The following is an 18,759-nucleotide window of genomic DNA, read 5'->3' as shown; positions in this document are numbered from 1 at the left end:
GGGGTGGGGGAGGTGTGTCCTAGAGAGAGGGAAAGGCTGGGTGAGGGACGCTGGGCTGGGAGATGGAAGCCCCAGTACCCCAGTGGGAGGCCCAGCACAGGTGGGTGGTGGAGACTCTTGGCAGGCTCAGAGGACTCTGGCTGCACCTCTTGAGACCATCATGGCATTCTGGGAGCTCCCCACAGGGCTGACAGTGTCCAAGATACACTGCAGGTGGGAAGCCTTCACATAAGACACAAGGCCTCCCCAAGCCAGGTCTCCTCACTCCCCACTCCCCACCCTCCCACAACCCTGACCCTCCCAGACCACCCACCTGAGTCTCTGCAGCCAGGCGGGGCATGGAGGCCGCTCGTCCTTGGCTCTCCAGTCCAGGTTGGGGCTCCCCGTCAGGACCTCTCAGGGCCATGCTCTGCATCTGGACATCCACAGCCTGGGCATATAGCAGGCCGCAGTCACACCAGCCCCCACTCCACTCACCTTCTCCCCCATCCTGGGCTCCCCCCCACATTCCTGCCATCTCCCACCATCCCTGTCTCACTCCCATCCCTATCTCATCCCCCATCCCCAGCCTGACTCCCCAGCCCTGGGAGCCCTCACCGGTTTTCCTGACTGCACCACTGGGATCTCCGTAGAGTGGCCACGCTCCAGGGGTGTCCTTGCCTCATAGGGTACCTCCTGGGTCCTCTGAGTGCCCCAGGAAACAGACTCCTTGATGCCACTCTCTTGGGTTTGTCTGCAGAGAAGAGAGGATTGTCCTATTGGCTCAGAGGCCTGTGGGTCATTGAATGCCCATCAAGGACCCGGCTCCAACCTGCCAGGAACCTACACAGGCCCCTTCTGCTTGGGTTAGAAGCAGCCCAGAGGCATGAGGCCACTCATGGGCCTGCAAGGAATGTGGACCCAGTGCCAGGGCTCAGAGCGGATGGTCAGAGGGGTCCTCCGCAGATGAGTCTGAGGGAGGTCTGGGCCCACCGCTTCCCGGTCTGGGGACATTCAGCAGGCTCCTCAGCCCTACACAGGGCCTCCCATGTGTAGTGGGAGCAGGGATGGTTCTTGGCAAGGACAAGCCCACAGGTGTCCAGGGTGCATAACTCATAGTATGGACATCCTGTCTACGCTGGTGCACGGCAAACCCTGACCACTAAGTTATGGGAAGTTTATCACTAGGCAAAACCTACCCAATTAACAGCCCAAGACCCACAACCGGGCTTCAGAAAAGAACATCCAAACATGTACAGATGAGGAGGAAATCGGAGCCCTAAAAGCATGCATGCTGTGCCCAGTCTGGTATCAGGCCCCGCACCTCAGCCCTTGCTGGATGACGCAGAGCACAGGCCCCCCTCTTTGGGCTCAGCCAATGATTTGCTTTAGCCAGTGGGGTGCTAGGAGACATGGGAATGCTGCTGGCCCTGAGGAGGGTGGCTGAGAGGAGCCTGTCCGCTACCACTCCTCAGTGAGCAACACGCGGCACTAGACAGGGGACCGTTACATCACAACACTCGGTGCTGGGTGGTTCTTACCAAGAATCACTGTGGCAAGAGTGAGGGGATAGGTAAGAAGGATGTTACCAATTTGTCTACAAAATACAGTTGCTTCAGAAATCACTACCAGAGTGGAGATCTGAGAGGAAAAATGTCTTAGAGGAGTTAGGAAGACTAGACACATACAGGCCGTCAACAGAATGGGGTGGGGATTGAGGTGGAAACAAATATTTTTCTCAATGGTCAGTGAGGAAGCAGAGGCAGAGGCCCCTCACCGGAAAGGGCAATGCGCACGCACAACGGGAGGTGACAGCGGGAATCATCGGCTGTCTAAATCCGTCGACCTCAGTGCCGTCAGAGGCACCTGCGTAACGTTTCAGGAATTAGCTTTAGAATCCACCACCACAGATGGCTCCAGCAGCCGACCTGGACTAGCTTTCAGGCAGCACCCCCGGGGAACCATTTGGGTGGAGGTGGGCATGGGGTGGACAGTGGAGCCAGTCTCCCAAAGTGGTGATGGGATCCGAGGGCTCCCTGTCCCTGCAGCACTGCCTGCAGGGAGCCCCTCTGGGAGGTGGAGAAACCAGGAGAACTGCCTCCTCCTTGCACCACGCACCCTGGCCAGGTACTCACACTGCCCCACCATTGCTGAGGGATGCCGAGCTCTTCTGCCGAAGGAAAACCCGGGCTCCTCGGAGCACAGCCGGCTGTGTCTGCTCCAGTGTGGCCTTCAGGGGGTGGAACAGGGACACAGGGCCCATCTGTGGAAGGGGCGCAGAGAAGACGAAGAGCTCTAAGGGCAGAGATAGGTGTGCCAGAAAGCTGCCCTGACCCCAGCCCTACGTATGAGGTAGCCAGGGGCTTACTCCCAACCTGGCCTGTGAGTGACATCGGGAAAGTCATTTCACTTCTTGGAGCCTCGGTTTCCCTACCTACAAAATCTGGGGACAGCATCCAGTTACAAATGTAAAAAGATTTCATCTCACCATCGACTTGGATTGATGGGTAGAGGCTGCATGAACCCCAGATTAAGCAGAATTCTGAGGAGATTTCAAGGCTCAGGGGTGGGGGTGGGGGCATGGATGGGTGACTGCAACAGACAGGGGAACGGTGGGGGGTGGGGGGGTTGTGCACCAGATACTTCCCATCCCAAGATGGGTGAATGACCCGGTAAGCTCTGAACACCAAGCAACCTTCTAGACAAAGTCTACATATTGGTCACTGAGGCTTCGGCTGTGTGGGAAAGTTGTTATCTTTGAAGGATGAATCAGGAAGATGGGGCCCCAAACTAGCGCAGTCAGAGTCAGGAGTGGACCCATCAGTTTGAATCTCTCTGGTCCCTGCCCATGTGCATGGTAATCAGTTTCTCCTCACATCTCCCCAAACAACCTCCTCAAGTATTCTTCAAACGTCTTTCTTCTACCACTTAAAAAAGTGGTATCTCCAGGGAACATGTTCTCGGCTCCTTGTCTACCGCCCTGGAACACTAGCTCTCCAGGTCAGGGCCCCCCAGTACCAGCAAGAGACCAGCCATTGGAAAGCATACAGGCTGCATGGAGTTTCTGACTTTGAGGCCGGGGAGGTGAGGCCCACAGTCAGAACCTCTCATCTTCCTTCTCCTGCTGTGCAATCTCCAGGAAGGGTACGGGTTCCCCCTGACGTCCAACAACTGATGGGTGCCAGAGCCTGAGGTTTACTTCCTGGCAATCCTGGAACCCAGTACCTGGGACAGGCCTCCTGTGGCCTGGTGAATCTGGTCTCTGGTGGTCTTGTTCTGCTTGTAGAAGTCAAATATCATCAGAGCTGCATATACTTTTCCCACTGTCATCTCATCGGCTGGAGGGAGAGAAAACAGAGGATGGGGTGTGGAGGAGGAAGGCAGGGTGGGGCATGGGAACAGCCCCTACCACGAGGACTCTGGGACACGCTCAGGAAAGGGCACAGGGCTTGGCCAAAGTTGCGCGGCCCCCACATGGCATCTTTGGACACTGAGTGCGTGCCCCCAGCAGATACACTGACTTTCCACAAGGCCCTCCCTCTCCCCCCAGTGAAGTGGATGTGGGGTTTAGTCTTTAATCACCTCATCTCTAACTGTAGGAGTTTCCCTGCTGTTCTCTGGATTTTTTTAAGTATAACCTGACTGTGGTCAACAGAATAAAGCCCAGGTAATGCCCTCCCACAGTCCCTATGTACCCACTGGTAAGACCATTTTCCCTACAGGTGGAAACTAAGTCTAGGCTATTGACAAGATCACCCTGGCCCAGGCCTCCTGGCTCTGCCTCCGGGTGGGACACAAAAGGGGGGTGAACAAGGGGAATTTCTTGATCTCACTTACGTTTATGGGGTGGCACCAGTAAGTCCAGCGTCTTCTGGGGCAGATTGGCCCACACAGAGGAAATCTCCTTCCTCAACTCTGCATCACACTGATGCTGCTTCGTGCCAGCTGGGGCGGGACAAGGTGTGGAGGGGAAGAGAGATGTTAGGAGCAGTCTCACAGCCCCCTTGCGGGACCAGGCAGGGAGAGATGTGGTGTGGGGGGAAATGGGGCAAGGACAGCGCTAGGAGAAAAGGCGGAGCAGGAAGAAGCGCGGCCAAAGTGGCTGTCAGAGCACCCTGATGGGAACCTGCCTAGAGACAGAGGCATGTGTGCATGCCCTGGGAGTGGAGAAGGGATATGGTGGCAGTCCAGCCGTTCATCCACCCGTTCAAAACCATCAAGGGAACACCTGGTACCGTCCTAGGTGATGGAACAAAAGCAAAGGGGCTACCTTTGTGGCACGATGTGGCTTGAAATCAACAATAAAGTGGCAGTAAGTTAAAAATCTAGTGTGTTGGGTGCAAAAAAACCAAGTGGGTAGGGATGAGAAATATCAGGAGGCTGCAATTTTGGACAGGGTAGTCAGGAAAGGTCTCACCACAAGGTGGCGTGTGTGTAAGACCCTAAAGGCAGAAAGGGACCAGGGGAGTGCAAAGGTCTTGGTGTGTCACATAATGAGCCAGGAAGGCAAGGCTCACTGAGCAGGCGATGGGGGTGGGGGGATAGCAGGGAGCAGATGCTGAGATGGGAAGCAGCAGAGGGTGCTAAGCAGCGGGATACATTGCTCTGATTTATCTTTTTGAAGCATCAGGTTTACTATGGTATAATGTACATATGGTGAAATTCACCCTTCTCAGTTATCCCATTCTACGAACTTTGGTAAATGCATAAAGCCACGTATCCACCCCCACAACTGAGACACGGTGCAAGGTACCACTGCCGAAGTCCCTCTGTGAACCTTTGTAGCTGACCCCTTGGCCTTCTCCCATCCCATCCCTGGTGTGCTTCCTGTCTCGGTTTGTTTTGCCTTCTCAGAATGCCACACAAATGACATCATAGGGTGTATTGGCTTTTGAGTGTGACTTCTGCACTCAGCATGGAGCATTTCAGATACATCCGTGTTGCTGAAGGTAGTGGTAGTCTGTTTCTTTTGGTTGCTGGATACTATGTTATTGTATGGCTAGACCACAACTTCTTTATCCATTCAGCAGCTGTGAACATTTGAGCTGCTTACATTTTGAGTTGCTTATGAAATAAAGCTATGAACGTTCGCATATATGCTTTTGTGCAGATGGGTGTTTTCTTTTCTTCCCACTTAGGAGTAGGACGGCCGGGCAATACAGTCAGAAACTGCCAGACTAGGATCGCAAGAATTCCATGTTACACATTCTCACCAGGACTTAATATTGTCATTTGAAAAAGTATTTTAGCCATATTAATAACCATGTAGTGTTATCTTCTTGTGGCTTCACTTTGGATTTCTCTAATGATCAATGACGTTGAGCATCTGTGTAGGTGTTTGCCTTCCATATATATATTTTGGTGACATGTCTGTTCAAATCCTTTGCCCATTTTTATTAGGTTATTATCTTATTATTGAGCTGTGAGAGACATTTATCTATCCTGGAAACTGATCCTATATCAGATATATGTTTCAAAAATATTTTCACCAATGCTTTAGCTTGTCTTTTCATTTTCTTAAATGTCTTTTTGAAGAGCAAAAGTTTTTAATGTTGATAAAGTTCAATTTATCAATTTTTCTTTTATGGCTCATGCTTTCTGTGTCTTAAAAAATCTTTGCCAAACTCAAAATTGCCAAAATTTCTCTCCTGTGTTTCCTTCTAGAGGCTTTATAATTTCACATTTTACATTTATGTCTGTGATCAATTTCAAGTTAATTTTTGTAGGAGGTAAAACGTACGTGCTGTGGACTGCGCTGTGAACTGCCCCTGTTCACGTGTTGAAGTCTGAGTGACTGTATAAGCCCGAGAAGGATGTTATTTGGTGAAATGAGGTCAGAACTGCGTGAACTGCCCCTGTTCACGTGTTGAAGTCTGAACCCTCACTGTGGACTGCGTTGTGAACTGCCCCTGTTCACGTGTTGAAGTCTGAACCCTCACTGTGGACTGCGTTGTGAACTGCCCCTGTTCACGTGTTGAAGTCTGAACCCTCACTGTGGACTGCGTTGTGAACTGCCCCTGTTCACGTGTTGAAGTCTGAGTGACTGTATAAGCCCGAGAAGGATGTTATTTGGTGAAATGAGGTCAGAAGGGTGGGGCCCTGACCCATAGAGTTAGTGTCCTTATGAGAAGAGACACCATTTGTTCACTCTCTGCATGCACTCAAGGAAAGACCATATGAGCACACAGTGAGAAGGTGACCACCTACAAACCAGGAGAACAGGCCCAGGAATGAAACTGACCTTCCTGGCACCTTGATTTGGACTTTCAGCCTCTAGACTGTGAGAAATAAATGTCTGTGTTTAAGCCACTCAGTTAAGGTACTTTGTTATGGCAGCCCAAGCAGACTAAGACACTAAATGTCAAGATTTTTCCCTTTTGGCGGGGGCGGGGGGTGGGGGGGGCATACAGTTGTCTAAATTTTTCTAGTACCATTTGTTGAAAAAATTACCTTTTCTCCATTAATCGCCTTTACAAATTCATCAAAAATCCACTGGCAATGTAAGTGTGAGTCTCTATTGTGTTCCACTGACCCAAGTCTCTGTCCTGTCACCAACACAACAGGCCTCAATTGACATGCTTTATAGAAAGTCTTTGACTCAGGTGGAGTAAGTTTTCTAACTCTGTTCTTTTTTCAAAATTGTTTGTTACTCAAGTTCTTTTGTTTTTCTACATACCTTTTAGAATCCATTTGTATATTTCTACCTAGAAACCTGTTGAGATTTTTATTGAGTGAACATTTTTTCTATTGATCAATGTGGGAAGAACTGACATCATGACGATATGGAATCTTCCCATGCATGAAGATGATCCAGTGCTTGATTTATTTAGGTCTTCTTTGATTCTTTCAGTCAATGTTTTGAAATTTGCAACGTACAAATCTCACATATATACTTTTTAGAGTTATCCAGCAACACAGAAGTATTTCATGTTTTTGGTGCAATTTTAATGGAAATTTTTCCCATTTCAATTGCTCATTGCTAATATATAGAAATACATTTGCTCCTTGCATGTTGACCTTGTATCCTGCAACCATGCTATACTTGTGTATTGTTTTAGTAACTTTTTTTTAACGGCTTATAACAATAGAAATTTATTATCTCAGTTCTGGACTCCAGAAGCTCAAAATCAAGGTGTGAGCATGACTGTGCCCCCTCCCAATGCTCAAGTGAGGAGTTCTCCCTAGCCCGTTTCTAGGTGTTGGTGGCTCCCAGCCATCCTTGGCTTTCCTTGGCTTGTAGATGCCTCAATTTTATTCACTTTTTCTTAGAGTCTTTCCGATTTTCTCCATAGATAATCATGTCAGTTGTGAAAACAGGCAGTTTTATTTCTTCCTTTCCAATTGGTATGCTTCCTATTACTTTTCTTAACTTATTACAATGGCTAGGACCTAAAGTATGATGTTGAACAAGTATGGTGACAGTAGACATCCCTCCTTTGTCCTTGATCTTAGGGGAAAAGGAGTCAGCATTTCTTTGTTAAGTGTGTCATTTGCTAAAGGTTTTTCATAGATATCCTTGATCGGATTGAAAGGGCTTCCTTTAGTTTCTACTCTATGCAAAATTTTAAAAATCATGAATTGATACTTAATTTTTGTGAAATGCTTTTTCCGCATCTATTGAGATGATCATATAGTTTTACTCCTTTGATCTATTAAATTATATTGATTGATTTTTAAACTAGAACTCAACGTGCATTCCTGGGATAAACCCTACTTTTGTCATCAAGCAAATAGATATATATAGCCAGATTTAGTCTGAGAAAGTCATGTTGAATATTTTTGTGCCTATAGTCATGAGGGATATTGATCTGTAATTTTCTTTTCTTATAATGTTTTTGTCTCATCTTGGTATCACAGTAATGTTAGCATCATACAGTAAGCTGAGAAATATCTCTTTTCTGTTTTCTGGAAGAGTTTATATAGAACTGGTATTATTTCCTCCTTAAATGTTTGGTAGGCTTCACCTATGGAGCTAACTGGGCCGGGGATTTTCTTTGTTGGAAGGCTTTTAACTATAATTTAATTCATTTAATAAATATAGTGCTACTCAGATTATCGCTTCCTTTTTTTTAACCCACTCAGGTTACCCATTCTTGAATGAGCTTGATAGCTAGCATCAAGGAATTTTTCCATTTCATTTAAGTTGTTGAAATTATTGAAAGTTATTCATAAAATTTCCTTGTTGTCCATTTAATGGCAGCAGGACCTGTAGTGGTGTTCTCTCTTTCCTTCCTTTTATTGGTTATTTTTATCTCTTTTTTTCTTGATTGGTCTAGCCAGAGGTTTATTAATTTTATTGGTTTCGTTTTTAACATGATCATTCTGGTTGTTACCTTGAAGGCAGATGAGAACAGAGGCAGACCAGTTGGAAGCTACTGTAAAAATCTAGTCAAGACCCAAGAGAGAGTGGCTTGGACCAGGAGCTGGCAGTGGGAGAGGGCAAAGAAGTGATCATATTCTGGTATGTTTTGAAGGTAGAGTCAGAAGATACGACGAGAAATCAGATATGATTAAAACTGGGGCAAGGATTAAAAAAAAAAAAAAAGAGGAGGTGAGAATGACTCCAAAGGTTTTGGCTTGAGTGCCGAACTGGAAGAACAGAGTTTCCACTGATGGAGACAGGAAAGACCACGGGGAACACGCGGTGGTCAAGTTGGGCCAAGGGAACTTTGGCGTGCTTATTGGGCCTCCAAGTGGAGATGGTAGATAACTTTTCTCATTAAGCTCCTCACATGAGACTGCAGGTCTGGGGTTCGGGAGGAGGCCTGCACTAAAAACACCAAGTTGGAATCCCCAGTATTTAGAGCCATCAGAATAGGTGGAATGACAAAGATGACAAAGAGAACAGTCTGAGGGGCACAGCGACATTCAGAGGGTGGGAGACATGAGAAAACAGAATAAGGAACATCAAAGGGAGTCAAAAAGAAGGAGGGGACAGCCGAGGAAAGGCTGAGCTACAGATAGGTAAGATAAGGACCGAGCACATGGACATCACTGAACAGCGTAGCGAGAGCGGCTCCAGCAGCATGGCAGTGGAAGCCCAACTGCGGCCCAAACAAGACAGACCAGACAGACAATACAGACCAGTCTCTCAAGGGGCTGGTCGTGAAGAAGGGAAGAATAAACGTAGGGAAGCCAAGGGAGGGAGAAGAAAACCTTTTAAAGATGGGAGAGATCATAGCGTGTTTTATGTTGATACAAAGAATCCAATAGGGAGGGAAAAAATGACAGGGTAAGAAGGAGGGTGCCAAATTTCTGGCGTGACATCTTTGGGTAGATGATGAGAACGAGACCTAGAGTGCGAGGGCGGTTGGGGTACGGGACTGGCCTTGACTCATCCACGAGGAATGAAATGGCTGAACTCAAGGGCATGAGTGCAGCCAGGAGGGTGGTGTGGGGGCAGGGAGAGTGCAGATCCCCTCTGGTGGCTTTAGTTTCTCTCTGAAGGTAAAGCAGTCATCATGGGAGGGTGAAGGTGGAAAGGACACCCTGGAGGGTTGTTCTCTCTTAGATTTGGCACAGGCTACGCAGTCCTGTCAGTTAGCTCGGGAGAGGACCTGACAGGGATTGGGCTCACTACGGGGAGTGGACAGAAGGCACACAGACTCTCCACCCTGGAAAGTTGCTAGCTCATGTGAACCTATGTTCTGCCACCACACGCTCTAGTTCTGGGTAATCTGGACAGGTCATTTAACCTCACTGTACCTCAGCTCCCTCACATGAACATGGGATCGTTACAATGCTCGCAGGCAGGGCAGTTCTCAGGGGATAAGGTCCGTGCCCAACAGAGGCACCATGGGCAGCTGTCCTTGGTCCCATCCAGACAGGCCTCCTCACCTCCCCTCCCTGCACACCCACCTCGGGGTGGCTCTGGAGTGAGACTGCCCGGCCCTGGCTTGGTGCCCTCCCCAGATGCTGCCTTGCTCACCTGGAGCCAGCTTGATCTCCAGTGCAGTCCGAATGAGGGCCATCAGCGTGGACGTGAAGTGGACAGTCATGTCCTCATTGGAGATGGGCATGTTCATGCGAACCAGGCGCTAGGGACAAGGGGAGCAGGTCAGGGCCAGGCCTACCAAGGTCCCTCCACCACAGGACTACAAGGTGCTCGAGGCCCCTAGAGGCTGGGCTTCGCCTCCTGGGGGTGGCTTCTGCAGGTGCCCAGGCCCAAGCAAAGTTGGGTGGCTGAGAGTTTTGCCAGCATTCATACTCACCCTTGGACCCCCACCCTCATGGGAGCTGAGGCTTCTCCTAGCTGTAGAAAAAGAGAAGTCCAGGTACAGACTGTAGCATAGCACCAAGCCAGAAGCCTGGAGCCCTCTGAAAGAACAGGCACATGCTTAGCCAGAAGGACTCCTGCCCAAGGCTGGAATAAGGGGCATGTGGCCTAGGCTGAAGAGGGAGGGGTCTGGGCTGCAGAACTGAGGCTGGGGCACCCTGAGATGGCCCACAGAGAAGAGGGAAGATCCCCGTCCTTACAGCTCTGCCCAGTGTCTCTTCTCCACCGGCAGCCTGGAGCACTGGACAAGGGGCGGGCTAGCCAAGAGCACAGCTCTGAGCTCTCACTCCCAGTGAGGCATCCCTGCACCCCAGGAAGGCTTCTGTCTCTCACCACCCAGCCAGGGGGCCTAGAAAAGGCAGCCGGCACCCTCCAGTTAGAAGGACCCAGAACAGACAGGACCGCACAGGGCCACCGTGAATGCTGGTAGGGTAAGGCTCAGAGCCATTGCACAGGAGTAAAAGTACTCCGAACCAGACTGGGGGCAGTGCCCTGCTCCTTTACTCCCTGCTTTCCCATCAGGTGAAGAGCCCCTTTCCTCACCTTGTTTTTCAAGGACAGAACAGCAGGAAACAGACGTGTGTCTGTACCACAGACCTCCGGGTATACCCAGTAGCTGCCCAGAGCCCCAGGCTCTGAGAACTTATGTGCTGTCCAGGAAGAAAAGTACCCTGGTGTGTCTGGAATGGCCTCAGCATGGGAGGTCACCTAGCTGGCCAGGTGGAGCCCTAGGGGTACCGTGACCCACCTGTCTTCTCCCAGCAGTCTCTTGTCCTCTACCACGAGACAGAGCTAGAGATGGGGACACAGGGCCCCTCCCTGGGGTCTGCCTGTCCTCTGCCAAGCCCGCATCCTATGACACAGCAGCTTCTCTTCCCCTCTGGGGAGGGCCCCCAGCCCTGCCCCCAGTGTCTTGGCCCTAAATCCAATCCTCAGCCTAATAGAGATTGGGTGGCTAGAGACATGAGCCCTGACTCTGCCCCCCTGAATGCTGGCAAAGCCCCACCTGGCACATCGAATCGTGGTCCCAGGACCTCACACATCACCTGTGTGATGCACACCAGGAAAATCGGCTTTCCAGAGCACAGTGTCCCTGTGGACCAGCACCGATGGCAGTAGGAGAGGCATAGGGATTCCTCTCCAGGGAAGTCAGGGAGTCAGGCACCAGCGTGAAGGAGGAACAAGCAGGTGATTTCCAAGAGAAGAGAGCTCTGTCCAGGGCACCTTTACCAGAGGCTCTCCTCTGCCTGTCCAGGCCCTAGAAAGGCCGGGATCTCAGGAAGCAGCAGAAGGATAAGGCCAGGGTAAACAGAGAGTTATCTCTACCCTAGGCCTAGACCCTCCTGGTCACAGCACTCTGCGCATGTCCTGGACCCTCCCCAGCTCCCCAAACCCATCCACTCCTACCCACCCTGAGGCCTCCCCTGGTCTGTTCATGACCAGAACCTTGGAACTGGCCAGCACAGCTGGGGAGGGGCCCTAAAGCCTAGCCCATCAGGGCCCTGCATGCCCAGCCTGGCCCCAGGTATCAGTGTGGACAGAACTCTCCGTCTTGGGAACGCAGCTACAGCCTTGCATGCAGGCCTCCAGGCAGGCGCGACATGCATGCCAGGCAGGGGAGGGCTGAGGAAGACAGCAGAGGCATCTGCCGATGGCTCGAAGGAGCCACTTAGCTTCCAAAGGCTGTGCTGAGCCAGGTGACAGAGACAGGCCCAGATCTCGAGCACAGAGACAGACAGCGTGGACAGAACCAGAGAGATGAAAGCTCTGCTGGGAAGCTCGCTCAGAGAGAGGGCAGTGGTAGAGAGGCTCCAGACACGTGCTGGTTGAGCCACAGGACTCAGGCTGGCTCTGTTTTCTGGGAGCAATGGGAGCTGCAGGAGAGCTCTCGGTGCAGAGCCGCGAGTGGGGGGGTGCTGGAGGAATGGAAGGTGCCTATACACCAAAGCGGGGGGGGGGGGTGACTGAGGGCACGTGGGCAGGTGGGAGCAGGCTTGGGACTGGGCCATGTGACCTGCTCGCCCCCCAAGGAGGGAGGCCTGGAGATGTCCCTCAGTTTACCCCCTCCTTGCAGCTCAGCCTCCCGGGCTCCTCAGCAATGGAGGGAGGGGGCATGGGACCACCCGGGCCCCTGAGGCTGTCCTTACCCTGCAGCAGCCCTCTGAAGCCCCAGGAATGACAGCAGGACGCCTCTCCCTGGCACCCTTTCCTTCTTAATGCCACAGTGCCTCCTTCCCACTGTGGAACTTACAAAGCCCTGGAGATGCTTCCTCCCCAGGCTGACAGCAGCCCAGACCTGGGGAAATTCTGCATGTGCGGAGCTGGGAGTGGGTTCCTCAGAAGCGCCAGAAGCCCTGCAGGCCCCTATTACCCCAGGGTCAGACCCGAAGGGCTGGGTAACTCCTCGCTCAGGCGCTTATGGGACAGAGAAGCTGAGTGTGGTCCTGAGCCCAGAACAAAAACAGCTTCTGTTAAAAAGGTGGTCTGTCCCCTGGTTTCCACGATACAGAAGGAAAGGAAAAAAGGCAGGTGGAGGGCTCTGGCTCCGTCTTCCTGAGCCTCTCAGGGGCTCTCAGAGGGGGCAGACCTGCGGGAACAAGGGGCCGGTGCAGAGACACCATCATGGTATCTGTGTCCCTCTGTCTGGGAAAGTAGAGGACATGGTTGGAGCAGAGAAAATGAACAAACAGTGAGACAGCAGAGCGGCAGACAGACAGACGGACAAGCCCCGAGAGGAGATGGGAGACCAGCCCCAGCACAGCCAGCCTCAGGGTGCAGGGTCGGGGGTCTACCTTGTAGGCAACTCGAGCAGGGCATTTCTTCCCCAGCCCCAGGGGTGGGGACATGTGTTTCAGCATCTCAAACATGTCATTGTAACTGATGCGCCCACTGGAGACCCGGCCCAGAGAGGCAGAGGCAGGGTGGGTCCACAGGAAGGGGTGCGGCAGGATGGGGGCGGGGGGAGGAAGCAGACAAGAAAACAGATCCAGTTAACCAGCGTCAGATTACATGCCAAAAGTCAAAATACGTAAAATGAGGGACTTTTCTGCTTGACTCGATCCCCTCCTTGCCCCTCCCAGCCTCACCTCCACACTCCAGCCCCACGCAGGGCAGCGGGCAGGGGTGACATCTGAGCTAATGAACATGGAGGGATGAGGAAGGGCTGCATCGGGGCGGCTTTGGGTTGTCAACTTCTGATTTTACACTTTTAGAAACCACAGATAATGCCAAATCAGAAAAGAGCTGTTTCACCATGCCGGGAGAGCTGGCGGACAGAATCACATGACCGATGAGGCCGGCCTGAGAACCACGGCAGAAACATCAGCTTTCCTTATTGCTCAATTTGCTTCCAAGTTAGCCTAGAGGCTAAAAAAGTGGAGAAAAAAATCTAAAACAAGCCAGAAAACTAGAGCGGGAGCCCACGCTGTTCTGCAAGGAGCCCCGAGGCTCTAGAGACAAACTTGACGGGTGAGTCCTGCTCCAAGCCCAGAGACGCCCGAGGCCGCCCAGGGCAGGGCTGCTGCTGGGAGTCAGGGCTGGGCAGGAAATGGCAGACTGCAGGGTGGGTGGAGGGGGGTGGGGGTGTGGTGGGCAGCTGGGGTGGGATGTGGCTTGGAGCCACTCTTGCACCCTCCTGACAGCACGCGGACAGGGCTGGGTCCAACATACGGGACAAGGCTCCAGATCCAGGGAGGTGTCTGGGGGCCGATGACTGTGTCTTCCCAAGATAGACAGGCCACCAGGCCTGCAGCCTCACCTCCACCCCTGGGGACACCTGCCTATGGGACCCGCTTGGGGTCCCAGAGACACAGTCGGGTTCAGGCCACCCAGGAGAGAAAAGGGACAGCTTTTTCCTGACAGGCACATCTGCCCCAGGGCCTGGCCCTCCTCCCAGGGTTCCCAGCCTTGGCTGAGTGGATTGATCCAGAGGTGACACAGGAGGGCCTGTCTTTGGGCCTCCACTGCCTCTGTCCTCGCCTCCCTCAGGGACCAGAAACCCTTTGGTTGTTGGGCTCTTCAGACTGGGAGGGGCAGCTGCTCCTGGTTGCTTGTGCCCATGCTCGCCTCCTCTGGGGCCCTTGGCCTCCAGCCCGTCTGACCATTGGCCCACCCTCGAGAGCCTGGAGACAAAGCCAGGTAAGACAGCTGCTTCCTTGGGCACAGGCCGGGCCTGGCCCCCGCTCCCACCCAGCAGCCGACCCCTGCCCTCAAGGCCCAGCCAGAAAGCTTCGTGTGCACTGCCTCAGAAGGCTGCCTCTCCCCAGCTAGCTGGAGGGGTCGGGAGATCAGATGGGGACCAAAGCGTCCAGGAGGTTGGAGTGCGGGGCAGGGCAGGACAGGAGGAAAGAGAGGTGAGGTGTCGTCATTCCCAAACCAGGCAGGGAGTGTGTGCTGTGTTTGCATTTCGGGCAGGGAAGAGTATGTTGGATGGAGGCTCTGAAGTTGCAAACCTTGTAGGCCAACCTACGAGGGCAGTTCTTCCCTAAGCCAACGGGTGGCGCAATACAACGCAACAAACTGTACAAATCCTTATAATGAATCCGGCAACTGGAAAGGAAACGTCACAGGTTATGGCAACCAAGGCACGAGGAGCCCGTCCCGCCCGCCCACCCAGCCTGCGACAGGAAGAGGAGCCCGGCGGCTGGACAGGCAGCTCCCTGCGGGGAATCCTGGGGCTCGGAAAGCCCCAGGAGGTATGACAATCCCAAGACAATGTCCAGAGCCTGAGGCAGGCAGGAGACACACATTCCAGAACAAGAGCTGGCCCCTGTCCCAAGCCCCCACTGTGCACACACTGAAACCATGGGTCCATCTCTCCCCGGGCCCTGTTCACGCACCCTCTCTGGTAGTCCCTACTCGTGCTCCCTGAGTGTCTGAAACCCCATGCCTGGCTCTCCTGACTGCCCCTACCCCCCAAATCTCCTGGAATCTGCTGGTCCAGCTAAGCACCCCCTTGTCCCAGGGTAGGCACCCTGGCCAACAACGACGTTTCTCTTTCCTGTCCAATCAGCTATAAATTACTTCTGGAAAAGAGGGAAGAAAGAGGAAGGCCCACTATGGCCTCAATGAAGGTGCTTGCTAACCTCACTGGACCCAAAGGATCATCACCAAGGGTCTGGAAGCATGACGAAGCCCCCGTCCCCAAGAATCACCCAACCCAATTCACAGCCTCATCTTCTCTCTTCCACCATCGAATCCCTCAGATGGCACCAGATGGAAAGTGGGGGCACAACCCTGTCACTCCAATTTAAAACCTGTCCTCGCGGTCTATAAAACAAAGTCAAAGCTACTTGTTTATCCCAAATTTCAAGACCTTCTCAACCTGTCCAAGCTGCCCTCCAGCCCCTTTGCAATGCGTTCTCTTCTCCAACAGACACAATCAGACCCCCTTCCCCTCAGCCCTCGCCCCACCCCCTTCTCTAGAGCTCAATCCGTCCTGCCCTCTTAAGCTTGGCTCAAATCCCACCTCCTCTGATTCACCAGCCAGATGGGGTCTCTCCCTCCTCAAACACCCCCGGGCTCACACTACGGCTCCTCTGTTCTCCCACAGTCCTGCTGGACTCAGCGTCCTGAGAGCACGTGCTTGCTTCACCTACACACCCCCGGTCCCCAGCACACGCGGATGCTCAGGAATGTTGACTGGGCAGATGGATGAACACAAAGATGAGTAGACACATCGCTCACAGGTGTGATTGTGATTCTCCTTTCGAGTCTCTACACTTCACCAGAAAGTGAGGCAACAACAGGGAAGATGGGAGAAGGTGGCACCAGAAAGCAACAACCCCATGCCTTCATCTCCTCACGGCATGCGTGTGTGCGCGCACACATGTGCACATATATACCCACGCACACGTGCATTCACACACTTGTACACACACAAGCACAACACCCCTGTACACCCATGCACACGTGCACTCACACACATGTGCACACAAGCACACACATGTGCACTCAAACATGCACTGCACTCATACGTTTGCACAATCACACGCGGGCATGCTCGTACGTGTACACGCAAACCATGTGCATGTGCACACATGCACACGTGTATGTCTGCCGCACACATGCATATACACATGCCACATGTGTACACAGACCTGTACACACAACACGCACACATATGCACGCATGTATACACGTGCACACACTCACATAGCCACACAGGTGCAAACACACACGTACACACACACATATGAAAGCCTGGGAAATTTCACAAAGTTTCGTTGTTTTTTAAGTCTCTCCAAGAAAGAGGAGACAGCAGAGTGGCCACCTGGGATATAAAGAGGACCACACCCTTGCATCTGCCACGGAGGCTAGGAAGGGCTCAAAGCACCCTTGGTCCCGTGCCCAGGATTCCGTCTCCTCATCTGCTGGGCCTTCCCCCATCCCCTTCCATCTGGAGGCAAGCTGTGTTTTCAGCCCAGGCCACATGTGGGAGCAGCAAGTCTGACTGTGAGCTGTGGGTCACACCTGTGCTACTTTTGGACCATGGTCCTGTGTGCTATTTTGCAGATGCCACCTCTGGGATGACCCTCATATATGCCGTCCACTCTGCCTTAGCACATTCTTCACCACACTCCCAACGGCCTCTGCCTTCCAGAGGCCCAATTTTCAGAACTCTGGATTTGGGAAACAGTCTGACCCCCTGTGCACCACCACAAAGCCACAGTCTGGCCCAAGTCCGTTTCCTATATGTCCTAATTCTGCTCCACCTGTGGCTGGACTAGAGGAAATCCTGGGTCTACCGTTTATCAAGATTCGGGGGAAGCCCTCCCCTCTCACAGGCCTGCACTGACCTGCTTTCGTCCTGCACATACGGACATATCTCCAAGTCACACCCCATACGGTATCTCCGTTTCCCTGCAACACAACCTCTAGAATCACTGTGCCCAGAAGCAGCAGCATCTCTTGAGACCACAGTCCAGAGGACCCTCCTGGAATGAGCCTCAACCCTGCCTCACTTGGAGTCTCTCCCGCCCTCTGACCTGACTGGGCCCTCCTGACCAGAGAACCCACGCCTACCCCCTGAGCCTGTGGATGCCACAATGAGACTGGGCACCGCAGGGCCGATGTGCTGATGCATCAGCAAAATGACAGGACTCCCCAAGGCCACAAAAACGGTCACCTACACCATGAAACATAAATAACACCCATGCTTGTTCTGCACTGTGTGAAAACTGTAAAATTTTCACTACAACAGAAAACACCCAGAGACACTACAGGCATGGAAATGCCCTAGGGATGCTGGTGCTGCCGGCGGTTTCAGGGCTTGCCCAGCCTGGGAAGGGTCTCACACAGCATCTTCCGGATCCTCACACGATGGGATAGGGGCTCCAGGAAGGCTGCAGGAGAGGAGGGTGAGGGAGCCCAGCCAAGCTCTCAGGCCTTCAGGGGCTCGGGGTCCCAGAACTCTGGAGCAGTCCCCTTGCTGAGCTTACATTTAGGGGAAAACAGGTAGAACCCTCAGGCACTCTACTGGCGGTAGGGTCCTCACCGTGAGGGTAGTGACCAGCTCCTCCAGGCCTCCACCGCACAAGGGGCGACCAAACACGGAGCTGTGCGAGGGGGACGTGGGCAGGCTAGGGAGCCTCGGAGAGAGGAGGTGGGAAGTGGCTACACGTCATCCCCACAGTCTGTTCATTCCCTTCGAGCATGGGAAGGGATGGGTGCCCACCCGCCTACTGACGCACTGTTCATTCACGTTCGTGTCTGCTGAGTGCTCACCGTGAGCGAGGCCGTGAGCAGGCCTGTGCCTTCCCCAGCAGCCGGGTCTCTTGGCCCCTCCATGTCCTGTGCTGGCCTTGCAGAGAGCATGCCCTGAATAACTACTCAAGTATTCGCTTGAGAGAGTGAATGAATGAATAAGCAAGAGAAGGAGCGAGTGATGAAGGAACAGACAAATGGGCAGATGGTGAGTCCATGCTGCTTTGCTAGCCCCGAGGATGAGTATGTCCTGGGTGTGCAGGACTCTCCCATGGATCAGGGAACAACCTTCTAACCCAAGGCAGTCCCCTCATGACACACTTGCTCTGTCTCACTTAATGCAACACAGTAAACCTTTCCCACCATGACCAAAGGGTCTTCAACGTACTAGACCCTTCCTGGTAGCTCCTTTAATTTCGGTAAAAGTTCACCAAGCGCCTGCTATTTGCAGCCTGGGCTGGGGACACAGAGGTGCATGTTGGCTCCTGTTCCCAAGGGAGAGGGCAGAGAGGGAGAGGCCTGAGCCAACCGGCGGGAAGATTGTCATTTCTGCCACAAAGGCCTCCAAGCTTCATGAGGATGGTGAGGCCCCAAGGGAAGGCCTTCCTCCTGTGTCTACACCCTCTCCCTTGAGCCCTCCATGCCCCTCATGTGACAGACCTGTGAGGAGACAGTAGACTACCATTTGGCAAGAGCCCTGAGCCTCACAGACTCCCCTGGAGCCTCTTCAGTGCTGGACTGGGGGTCTCACAGAGCATTTCTCAGCCCAGGCAGCTGTGTAAGAGCACCGTGGGCATGAG

At 52.8% G+C, this 18,759-nt stretch overlaps 1 protein-coding gene and 1 long non-coding RNA gene across 5 annotated transcripts in view; one reads left to right on the top strand and one right to left on the bottom strand.

The window, feature by feature from the left end:
• Positions 1-18,759, bottom strand: part of CACNA1B (calcium voltage-gated channel subunit alpha1 B) — a 196,642-nt gene that overhangs the window by 5,296 nt on the left and 172,587 nt on the right. For both annotated transcript variants that reach the window (XM_040632311.1, XM_040632313.1), the window contains exons 40-46: positions 13,048-13,144; positions 9,908-10,016; positions 3,817-3,924; positions 3,205-3,317; positions 2,115-2,242; positions 598-733; positions 314-430 (exon numbers count right to left, since the gene is read on the bottom strand). In XM_040632311.1, the coding sequence (XP_040488245.1) occupies positions 314-430; positions 598-733; positions 2,115-2,242; positions 3,205-3,317; positions 3,817-3,924; positions 9,908-10,016; positions 13,048-13,144 (808 nt within the window). The remainder of the gene's footprint in view (positions 1-313; positions 431-597; positions 734-2,114; positions 2,243-3,204; positions 3,318-3,816; positions 3,925-9,907; positions 10,017-13,047; positions 13,145-18,759) is intronic.
• On the top strand, positions 13,158-17,422 carry LOC121103138. 3 transcript variants are annotated; one of them, XR_005835307.1, is made up of 5 exons: positions 13,158-13,723; positions 14,243-14,392; positions 14,714-14,949; positions 15,267-15,942; positions 16,492-17,422. It is a non-coding gene; the product is annotated as an uncharacterized LOC121103138 (long non-coding RNA). The 3 variants fall into 3 exon arrangements; XR_005835308.1 differs by having other exon boundaries at positions 14,669-14,949; XR_005835309.1 differs by having other exon boundaries at positions 14,117-14,392.

Source organism: Ursus maritimus, unplaced genomic scaffold (assembly GCF_017311325.1).
Source record: "Ursus maritimus isolate PB19 unplaced genomic scaffold, ASM1731132v1 scaffold_17, whole genome shotgun sequence".
NCBI lineage: Eukaryota > Metazoa > Chordata > Mammalia > Carnivora > Ursidae > Ursus > Ursus maritimus.
Note: the sequence above shows the minus strand (reverse complement) of the source record. Positions and strands in the feature narration are given on the sequence as shown.